We start from the raw sequence: 11524 nt of genomic DNA on the forward strand, positions 1-11524 counted from the left end.
GTGAATCTTGTAATTCATTAAGAAGAATCACCATAAGTTACAACCAAGTACATTAAACCAGACAATGGGAAATAAACACAATTAAAACTTTGACTGTGTATCACTAGCTAAGGATGTAACATTGGAGTACAATGTCTGCTATGGAACTAAAATTAGTGCTGTGCCAAATGGGAAAAATGTATAAACAAACCACAAAACTCCAGTGTGGCAAAAAAAAAAAAAAAGGATTTTTTGTTCAGGAAGTGTTTGGCATAAGCAGCACTAATAAAATTCTACACCTCGGAGACACAAGCTACAAAGGTTATCTAAAGCCAATACTCACTGTCCATCAATCAGCTAGCCAGCTCTTAATGCTGCCTCGAGCACTGCACTAGCCACTTTGATCTTTGTTTCAGATTCCTCTGTACACACATTTATATTTACATAAAACATTTATTAAACATGATTTTTAAAACATAAAAACCTTATGTACAAAATACCAACATTCCTATAAATAAACAGTTGGAGAAAGGCACTTGCAAGAAAAGTCTACAGTAAATCTTACAAAGACCACACTGCCTCTGTTACTGTACAATAGATAATCTTTCAGTCAGTCCCTATCACAAGAAGGTAAAACACTAATTACTTGTTATAACAAAGAATATAACCGTTACAGTCGTATTTACACATACATATATGCCTCTTTTTAGTTCCACTTGAGAGCACCATGATTTCCATTCCAAATTTATATTTTCATACAAAGTAAAAGAACGGTTGCCAGAAACCAGTGTTCAGTGTCACTGCAGATTCATGAACTTTTGGCTGACATCATTGTAGTTTAAAAGACTCAGTTGCTACTTTGTAAAAAGTACACCTAGTTTGTTATTGCATGTTGTCCTTTCAGAGAGAGCACTGCTATGTTCTCTATGCAATTGTTTAATACTATTGCTGGCAAAAGGTTTCCAATATCAAAAAAATAAAAACATTCTTCAAGCCAGTTGAAGTATTTCATCTGAACAGTAACTAAAAAATGCTGCATATTAATTATAAAAACATGTAGGAAACATGCCAACTAATCTGGTGTGCAAAAATATTTTTTCCACTACACAGGATTTTAAGGGCTTCACAGAATTACTCAAATGTACATTGAGTAGCAAACCCCACAAAGAACCAGTTCCTCAAGGAGATGTAAGGATACTCCCACTTTTATCAAACTTTTTACCCTTGGACAATGCTGCGACCTGTTTGAGCAGTTCTCTGTTTTTGGCCTGCAACACAGATTAAAAAAAGTATGTTACTGAAATAGTAGTGTCATGTGCTTTGCATTTATGAACAAATTCTGAAAATGTACAGGCTAGGAACATTCAGAGAAGGTAATGATCACTTTTCAAAGAAGTGTATATGTTTCTTGATATGTATATTCTGTCTTCAACAGAGAAAGTAATCACACTCCCTATACTGCAACATTTAGTATATCCACTATTGCGCTGATGGTCTGCTCAGTCTGTGATTTGTAAGGCAACTAATTCAGGCTTTCCTCCTGATAAATTATACTTTAACAAGAGACACCTAGCTGCCAATGTGTTAATGCTGAGTGCTTAAATCAGATCCATAGCCCAATGATAACTGATAAATTGTCACAGAACAGACACAAAAAATAAACTTTGAGAAAGCACATGAGGTAAGGCTTTACCTTTTTAAGTTCAAAGAGTGAGTTTAACTCATATGGAAACTGTTGACTCCAGAACTGCTGCACAATGCATCCAAAGTTAAGCATAGCAATGACCATTCATGAATTTGGTACTACTGTATTGGAGTGAACACACTGAACAGCCTAAATATATGATTCCATCTGAAGTATTTCCCAAGCATTGATAAACAATTACGCACCTGCAACTGTTCCACAGTTTCCTTGTGAGCTTTCTCCATACTGTTCATCTTTGTCCTCAAGTTAGACTCTTGGTACTGGAAATCTGCCTTCAATTCTGTCAACTGAAAAACACAGATCCTATGAAAATTCCCTGAACTGCAACAGGACACATCTTCTAGTCAATATGTGAAATCTTTAGCAAAGGCTCAGGAATCCCAGGAAATGCTGTACTTATTTACTATTGTAGTATTGACAGTTCAGCACTTGAGAAGCAGTTTGAAAAATCTGTATACCTATTTTATAAGCAGAAAGCAAGTGTAGTCATAGAACCATACTATTGGCTCAGAATTTTGTATAAAATAGGCTAAAGCTCAACAAAAAAAATTTCAAATACAAGACTGGTGATTTACAGTTTACTGTTCTTTTAGCTGTGAGATGCTTACCACAATCTTCAGTAACATTTCTCAGTTATAACGTGTGGTAACACCCAAAAAATCTTTACTACAAAGACAATAAAAAGGGTGTTTTTGTTTTGTTTTATGCTACATTTTGTCCTAAGCAGAAGGAAAAATATATACAATGCATACATTCCAGATTTATTAGGAAATGAAGCCTTTTTGCTAGCAAAGATGCCTGCCATAACAAACCAGAGCATATCCTCCTAAAGTGACTACCAAGACTGCAATTGCCAGCCTTAGTATGTGTTAAATCACATGCACTGAAACAGATATTGCTCAAAAGAACAGTCAATAAAAGGCCAAGTGCAGGTATGTTGCTATGATGGTACATAACTCCCTGAACACACACTGCTGCTCAAGGTACGGCTGGTGTAGCCTACAGGGCATTCAGTGCAAACCCACATATCTCACGATAAATATAAAAAACTAGTGTAGTGCTGCACCACAGTGAAATATGCAACTAGGTGAGCAAACTACCTGTGAACATTCAGCAAACTGTGGCTCTGTCCTAATAATGAAGTCTCAGGGCCCCACAGTAATGCTGTGGTTTCTCATTACCGTTTTGTGCAGAAAGACAAACAAGGCTACTACTGCACACAATAAGCATTGATAATGACGTGGCTGATACCTTGACTCATAACAGAAAGTGATGAATAAGTATTATCTGTAAAGATGGTGCACTGAGCTGTTTTTGTTGCCACACAATTCAGAGGTTTTACTTTTGGAGCATTCAAAACTGTTCAAATGCTGTCCCTTCACAAATCTTGAGACACACCCATAACAGCAATCTCCCACAGGTATGGCTCAGGCTTTTCACCCAGTACATGTCTCCTATCTCACAGCGAAAAAAAACTGCAGTATGTTCATTTGTTGTAATTTTTCAGCAATGCAAACACTGCATAATGTGTTCAGCTTTTGTCCCCCCTGCAGCAGCTGAAAAAGTAAGTGACACTCTGAAAGTGAGGACTTCGTGCCTGAAGGAGACTAAGTTCAAAAACCCTGAAGTCAAATAGTTTTAGCAGTGGGGATATTAAACTCAATAGATGCTCTCCCTATGGAAACTGCACAAAACATGTCACTGCAGTGGTTATGCAGAAGTAGGTGACATTTCTTTACCTACCACTTTTGTTAGCTTTGCCCAGTAGATTGAAAATAAAAACTGATAACTGAACTTCCTACTAACCCGTGGTCTTCTCCTAGCTATTTAAGAGAGAGATAAGGACCTAATGTCTGTCCTTTGAAGAAAATACCTAAAGAGAATCCATGACAGACTGTTCATCTCTTTCACATTAAACACTTAAAGGCTTGGAATAGCAAGTACTTCCAACACTAGATATATTTTAACAGTAACATAAATGAAAATAGGATCAACATCCTTTAGAAAACACAACTATGTGTAGAAATGAAGATACTGAACTATGGTTTAAAAGTGTAAGCATTTCCCTTTCAGTATGAACAAGTCTTTCTTAACCATCAATGTCTGGTAGGCCACCATGCATTCATAATCCAAATTTTACTTGAAAATATAATAAATTTCTTTGGAATACAATTCCATAACCTACTCAATCCTAAACAGACATTCTAAAGCCACTGCTACAGTGTCCTAAAAGCATCTAGTTATTCAGATGGCAGAGAAATAAAGCAAATGCAAATCAAAGTGTGCATTTGTTGTTATTGCTCTTTTCTTGCCAGTCATTAGTTTGTTGGAAGGGTGAATCTTCTGTAAGAGTTCTGCTGAAGCCACTTGGGCCTGACGATTTCACTTAACTTTTGTTAACTGACAGGCACTTAATCCAAGCTTTTCTTCTAGTCTCTGACTACCCACAAAAACTTGACAACTCATAGTACACATACTTGCCAATCCTATAAAAACAAACCACTTAATTTTCATTAATGGAAATTTGGACATCAACTTATTATGGCTAGCATTGCTTCAGTTTAAAACTAAATAAAAACTATGCTAAACTCAGAATGGTTACTACTCTTTGCCATGACTCAGTTAAGAGCATGTAAAACATGCTCAAACTGTCTGGCACTTTATCCATGACCTGTGGCACGCAGCCTGAGTAACAGGCTAACTTCTTCATGGCTGAAGTGAGGTAAGATGAATTTTCTTTGACTTAGGAGACAAAATATATTCATGATACAAGAGTGCACAAGTTTTCCTTTAGATGTTAAGATCTGATTAGCTGCTGTATAAAACAGTTGTATCTGACTGTTGTTTTATCTTATTGTTCTGACATTTTTAGGAGACGACAAATCAGAAAACAAAATTATAAAGTTCTGATTAAGCAGGTGTAATTTTTACCTTTTTATCTTTCTCTAAAATAGTCTGATCTCTTTGCTGCAGAAGACGTTTAAGTGACATTACTTCTTCTTTCAGCTGACTTATGAGGACAAAGTTGTCAGTTCCTCCACTGTCTGCAGACTGATTTATAGAGCTACTAAAAGTGAAAACCAATAGTTACTTACAGCATCAAAAGAAAAAAGAAAAACACTTTTAAAAAACTTTGATAAATTTGATAATTAATAATTCCATAAACATCCTTAAGGACTAATGCAAAAAAAGTATGTACCTGACAGAAATGGATGCAACTGGCAAATTACCTTACTAATGGCACACATTACATACACCTGCAGAAATATAATTCAGTATTAGCTTTGAGGGGGACAAATATCTTTTGACTGAAGCAGCCACTTTTAACTTTTAATTATTCTGACCATTTGGCCAGAGACAGAATAAAGATTCAGTCTCCCACATTAAAGTTCAACAGCATTATCTAGGTACTGGGTCAGCTTAAAGCAGCAGGTTCTACCCTGCATCTAACTGATAGAACAATTTCCCAATGTGAGGGAACACCATTGGGTTGATAACTGTTACCTTGTACATAAGCTTTGTTTAATTTTGCCCCCAGCAAAAGCAGGAAAAGTTATTTCTGCTAATACAGTAACTTAATTGACTGACAGCACTCAGATGCCACCCAATAATCCATCTGGCAGGACACAAGTTTCACATCCCTCATTCTTCAGACAAACAAAGAAAGGCAACTGGCCAAAAATCGGTGCTCTCTTTGGTTAAAATGGCTCAGCTTTACAAAAATGTAACTTTACCTATCTCCATTTGATGGCTTGGATTCCAGTTTGGGTTTTTTCTTTGGAGTTTCATTCTGAATAGCTGCAGAGGATTTATGGCTGAAATCAAACAAAATGTAAACCTAAAGCCTCATACTATGCAACTCTCTAGTATCACCATTTGGTACATGTAAAAAAACTAACTCATGCTCCTAAGTGGAATGCTAGAGACTAGCCAGAAATACAAGAAAAAAGAAATTCTTTAAATGAAAACTGCAAGACAAATTAAAAGAAAATTAATAAATAATATCATATTTACCTCTGTTTCCATAGTCCCTGATCTTGTTCTGGACTCAGATTGCTGATTCTGAAATATGTGAAATGTACTTGGTAACTGATCAAACACGCCATTATTTGTAAGTTTATGTGAATGGTATCTCTACTTGCGAAAAATCCCTCCCCACTTCTTTTTTCCCAATATGGTGAGCATTTATGAATTTTCAGTTGGATACTAGAGTTCCTGACCATTCTTTAGTATGTCAGGAAGCTATAAAATTACTTCTTGGCTAAATATCTACACTATTACAAGTCACAAGGGGTAGACTTGAAGACTGATGGCCAAACGTTTTTGCTGATACCTCCCAGTTTTTGTGAAGTTTGTCCTGCTAATCTTGCACTCAGCCAGCTGGTCTAAAGCAGCTCTCCTGGGATTCCCATACTGCCATTATGAACACTGCCTGAAATGGTGCTCATTTGGTGCCATAAGAGTAAAGTTAAATTTGGATCCCTGAAAATAACTCCTCAGTTGTAACCAATTGCTTTCAATCATTTCAAAAGGAACTAATAATGAACACTGATATAGCAATGGTAGAATGAAGAAGATTGCACTGAGTGAAATAGCTCCAAGAATCTGTATTTCTACCTCATTGTCTCTATTGTCTGATCTTAACAAAAACTGAAATGGACAGGGAAAAGGAGTCATATTAATTGGACCAGAAGCAATGGATCCATGGCAGTCTACAGAAAAAAAAGGTGGGAAACCAGGAGCATTGTCATTTGTATTGATATGAGTACTGCTCTAGGTCTTGAGTATATCAGAAGCTCTTCCCAGTAGTAAAGAGCTTATTTTTTTAATTTAATCCCTACTGTACCTGTGCCAAATGCATCAAATTAGATTTAACTTGCTGTAATTCAATTTTCATCAGAGATTTGAAAGAACAGGAACGGTACAATAACTCAGTGCATAGATGAGAAAAAATTTTTTCTTCCAATTCCTAAAATGTCAAATATTTTCACTTTTTTAAAGTGAAAGTATGGGTCTTTCTCTTTTACTCATTACCAATATAATTTCATCTTATTTTGCCTCTAAGTCACACTTAGGCAAGTTTCAGACAAGATGAAAAATTATAAGCACTAGAAAGGTGAAGTTTAGAAGGAAAGTGTCTGTGTGTCTGGGATCAAGGTCATTACCATTGCAGACACAGTATTTACTATCAAACACAAAAAGTAAGTAGTTCTGAAGTTATGCTGCCACAAATCTATCACTGAAAATAAGAATCATGACTACTATTATAGCAGCACAAAATCCCAAATGAATTCTGGAGTTTATGACTAAATAAATTTGATATGTACATTAAGGTTGGTTTATGCCATGGTAAGAGATGATGTGTTGAGAAAAGCTGCAGAAAATGGGATAAAACTCTGTGAAATATTATTAAGGTGACAGTAACTGAACCGACAGTCTTATGTCCCTATGTCTGTATCATAACTCCCAAACTGCCTTCTCCAGCAAGACCTGGTTATAAAAGCTGGCAAAGAGGTACAAACTGGTCCTAGACTGAAGGCAATCCCACACTGTCATTTCTGCTTCTCCTCTTCATTTTGACTATTTGTACACAAATAAGTCAGGGTGAAGCAAGTCAGGACGAGGATTCTCACTGCTAATACACAACTTTGGCAAATGCAGGTACCACTCAGCAGTTGCTGCATAGAAACCAAATACAAGTTTGACCTCAAGAAACTCATTTCTGTAGCTATTCCATGAGCCTTTTTCCTAGACCTGTTACCGATTCTAACATCAACTAGGTTGACAATCACCAAGAATTCCTTTTTTTTAATGAACCACCTTCACTCAAACTTTAAGAATCCAAGGATTTTGAAAGACCACGAAGAACAATGTTCTGCTACTGCTTTTGACACCATGTTTTAAATAGCTTTTCTTACTATGTCAGTACAAACAGAACACAGAGGATGAAGAGCTACCAACACCCATTTCAATTTTTGAAATACTTACTTATGATGACTGCTGCTGTGACGATGATGATGGTGGTGATGGTGGTGGTGTTTTGAATGATGCTGGTCTTTCTCAGTAAGAGATGAGGATGAGGAGTTAGAATGTGAAGATCCCAGGCTCTTTCTCTGTTCTTTTGTCTTCTGTAGCACTCTCTTGTAGGACAGCGTGCAGAGCCAACACAACAACTTTCCATCAACCTTTTGAGAAATAATTCAGGTTTTATTTCCAAGTATATTGCACTAGAGAGATGTACTCAATATTTGCAAGGAGATTTTATTTCTCTTATCCATTATCTTTGGAAAAATGGACATCTTTGGTATGAAACATCACTATTGTATCTCCAATATATGCAAGTTTCTTTTAGTAAAGTGAATCTTATTCCTCTTGTCATTTAAAGTTATGCTACAAAGAGTCCTAGCAATTTTTGGACCTGCTGTACATTGCAGAAATAACAATAACTTTAAAAAAGGACGAGTCTTTTTTACAACGTGCTACTTGTAACAAGTAAATTCTTCTGTAAAAACAGCATTATTCTTGTGTTCAGTCAAGAGGCTTTTGAGGTCATTTTCTCAGCACCTCCTGGAATGAGAAAGTGGCACTCACCAAAGCTATTTAACAAAACAGAACACAAAGGGCTGCTCAGAGCAGTCTACCTCTCTGGTGCTCTACTTAAAGGCAAGGCAGGCAAATAAGAAGAGGTAAAGTGACAGATTCAAGTTATGAACATACACGAGATCCAATGGATAGGAAAATAAAAGTAAAATAAATATCAAAACACAAGAAACTGTTGAGCTGCTTAACTGCTGTTCCCCAGCTACAACTGTCTGCTAACACTAATGCCTATTTTTACAAAGAGTGATTTAATTAAAAGTAAGCTCAATAGCTAAAATAACATTTGCAAGTTACAAAAAATAATTCAAATATTATAAAGCACAGATAAACAACTTTAATCCAGTATTAGAGAACTTCAGATACATTCCTGTTAATCTTTCTCTTCTGAAAGAGGAACACTATTGTCAGACAAAGCCATGAGAGATGTGGAACAAAGCCTACCTTCCTTCTTCCCTCCTCTTTTCGATCAAAAGCACATTGCTGTTTGCACTGCTCACAGGTCTGGGGCGGGCCATACTTCTTCTCTGAGTTGGTGCAACGCTGGCATTTTGTGCCAATAAATGCTGCAATAATGTTACAATACTGACAAGGCTTGGGCTGAAAAAAAAAAAGTTGAACTGAAGTCAATACATTTGTATTTGCAGTAATGAACACAGGTATTTCAATTTGCACAATGATGCTTCAAAACCAGTAGGGCTTTAAATACCCTACCTTAAAGAACCTTTTTCCTACCATTTTTATCTTCAGTGCCAAACCTTTCCTCTAAAATGATGCTTCTTCAAGGGTTAAAACCAGCCTGGACTTTCCATGAAAACCCAAACACAATAAAAGAAACACACACATCTATCTGGTTACTAATCTCTACACTTACTGCTTTTTATTTTTTAAAATATGTTGACAATTTCTCTCAGCTTTACTACACTACTTAAGAAATTACTTACAGAACTTTGAAAGAAGAGTAACCAAGTGATTTTTTTTTTTTTAGATTGGAAGTTTCTCATGGCATCCCTCTCCTTTGCACAGCTCAGGGATTCAATAACCCTACAGTTCCAAGATTAGTATCCTAATCCCTGCAATTCTGCAAGAAACTTAAAACAAACCAAAAAAGCCCCACCACCAAACAAAAGCCAAGTTCAGGTCTATTTGGTCTGAACTATCAGGTCAGGTTATCAACTTTTATATCATACACTCAACTAGACTTATAGAGTGCTGAAAAAGAAAACTGATGTCAGTTTTCATAGGTTAAAAGTGGCTGATTATCTTCAGTGCAGTTCTGGTTTTTGATGAACCACTGATAAAATCACTGATGGCTCTGTCCTGCAATTCATTTTGCTGCATTTTAAGCTTTTCGAAAGCATTTCTTTGTTCAGTTTACATACACATTCACAAAGTGCCTGACTACATACCAACAGCTATTATGTTTCTCAAATAAGTTGAATTTCAACTAATATGGCTTATGTCAAGTATCCGAAAGTTATGGCTTCTTTGTTTCACAACAAGATTATCTTGATACCTCCCAAAACCCCTATCTGCAGGGCAGCTCAGATACAATGTGTGCATTCACACAATAGAAAAATCCATTTTTCCAACAGAACTGAAGCTAAAATTCAATACGAGAAAATGCAAAGAAACATGGATGCAGATAATACTCAAAATCTTTTCTACTTATTAGGCCAACATGATTAACATCCGTTTTTTAAGACTTACATAATATGAAGTATGCAGTATTACTAGATTTTCATATTTACCACTCATTAAGAATGAGAGCTAATGGTCTTCCTGCCATGAAGCATGTGCTTATGAGAATATGCAGGGAATAACTTACCATGCACAGCCTGAAATAACATTGCTTTGTTACAAATAGCTATATTGAAATTATTCTTAACTGTTAAGCTATATATAACCCAAAGGGATTTCAATTTGGGAAAAGAAATGGTAACCCACAGAGGAAATCAAGAGATCTCAGGCTTTTCCATCACTTTTCTGGATGGCAATCTATAGTGTGGGCTGGTTTTGTGTTTGTTTTTCTCAAAAGAAAATAAGAGGATTAGTTGCAAGAGAACTTTGTTTTTGGTTTGAAGCACAAACAAGCTCAACTTCAGCATAAAGAACCAAGTAACTACTCACCGTTCCAAACTGCTTCACGTTTTGGGCACATTTCTTGCATATTGTGTTGGTTTTGCTAAAGAGATAAAATGGCACAACATTGAATTAGGTGATGAACACGCACTTTGATATTCTTCCCCATGCAATTACTTGCAAACAGAATCAGAGAAGAGTTGGGTTGGAAGGGAACTCCGGTCCAATCTCCCTGCCAAGGCAGAGCCACCTAAAGCAGGTGACACAGGAACGTGTGCAGGCAAATGCTGAGTGTCTCCAGAGAGGGAGACCCCATCACCTCCCTGGGCAGCCTGTTCCAGTGCTCTGTACCCTCAGTGTAAGTAAATTCTTCCTCATGTGGAGGTGAAACTTCTCCTGGTTTAGATTATGGCCACGGCTCCCCGTCCCGTCACTGGGCACCAGCGAAAAAAGCCTGGCGCCATCCCCTTGGCACCGGCCTCGGAGATATTTATAAGCATTGCTGAGATCCCCCTCAGCCCGCTCTCCCGGAGCGGCCAGGCCCAGCTCCCGCAGCCGCAGGGCCCCGAGCAGCGCTCTCCGTACCTCTCCTGCTGGAACTCGGAGCGGCAGTAGGTGCACTTCACGATGGGGTGGGCGATGCGGCACTCCTGCGGGGGAAGCGCCGCGTTACTGCCCGGCCGGGCCCCGGCCCGCGCTCCGCCCCCGCCCGCCGCCCCGCCAACAGCCCCGGCCGGGGCCGCCCCGCCGCCGCCGCCGCACCTTGCACAGCTGCTGGCCCTGCGAGAGCTCCTCGAACGGGTACCGCTGGTTGCACTTGGTGCACGCATAAAGCGCCGGGGCGGCCGCCGCGCCCGCCGCCGCCATCCGGCGGGGCGGACACGGGCGGGCCGAGGGAGGGGAATGGGGAGGTGCCGCCGGGGCGAGGGACGGAGCGGCCGCCGGGGCCGCCGAGGAGGAGCCGGGGCCGGGGCCGCCGCCGTCCCGGTGCCGGTGCCGCTGCCGCCGGTACCGCCCTGGGCCCCGCGCGCCGCCCGCCCGCGCCCCCCTTGTGTCGGCGGCAGCGGCGTCACCCCGCGCGCGCCCCCCGCCCTTCCCTCCCTCCGCCCCGGGCCCGGGCTCGCGCTGCGCCCGCGCAGCCAATCGCCGCCCCGCGCCAAA

At 39.2% G+C, this 11524-nt stretch overlaps 1 protein-coding gene across 3 annotated transcripts; it reads right to left on the bottom strand.

The window, feature by feature from the left end:
- Nucleotides 1–412: 412 nt before the first annotated feature.
- On the bottom strand, nt 413–11300 carry FAM76B (family with sequence similarity 76 member B). 3 transcript variants are annotated; one of them, XM_058825046.1, is made up of 10 exons: nt 11126–11300; nt 10949–11013; nt 10412–10466; nt 8726–8881; nt 7673–7869; nt 5699–5746; nt 5419–5499; nt 4616–4748; nt 1870–1971; nt 413–1247 (listed from the first exon to the last, which is right to left on the bottom strand). In XM_058825046.1, the coding sequence occupies exons 1-10, from the start codon at nt 11228–11230 to the stop codon at nt 1158–1160; spliced, it is 1032 nt and encodes a 343-aa protein (XP_058681029.1). In that variant the 5' UTR covers nt 11231–11300; the 3' UTR covers nt 413–1157. The 3 variants fall into 3 exon arrangements, with proteins under 3 accessions (XP_058681029.1, XP_058681028.1, XP_058681030.1); XM_058825045.1 differs by having other exon boundaries at nt 4616–4751; XM_058825047.1 differs by lacking the exon at nt 5419–5499 and having other exon boundaries at nt 4616–4751.
- Nucleotides 11301–11524: the final 224 nt, after the last annotated feature.

This window comes from Ammospiza caudacuta, chromosome 2, assembly GCF_027887145.1.
Source record: "Ammospiza caudacuta isolate bAmmCau1 chromosome 2, bAmmCau1.pri, whole genome shotgun sequence".
NCBI classification, from domain to species: domain Eukaryota; kingdom Metazoa; phylum Chordata; class Aves; order Passeriformes; family Passerellidae; genus Ammospiza; species Ammospiza caudacuta.

Excerpts from the sequence above, each read along its gene's own strand:
- FAM76B (XM_058825045.1), bottom strand. The coding sequence starts at position 11,230 with ATGGCGGCGGCGGGCGCGGCGGCCGCCCCGGCGCTTTATGCGTGCACC. Across the intron at positions 7,870-8,725 it reads AAGAGGAGGGAAGAAGGAAG|GTTGATGGAAAGTTGTTGTG; the intron begins GTAGGCTTTGTT and ends ATTTCTCAAAAG. Across the intron at positions 4,752-5,418 it reads AAGCCATCAAATGGAGATAG|TAGCTCTATAAATCAGTCTG; the intron begins GTAAAGTTACAT and ends TTTCACTTTTAG.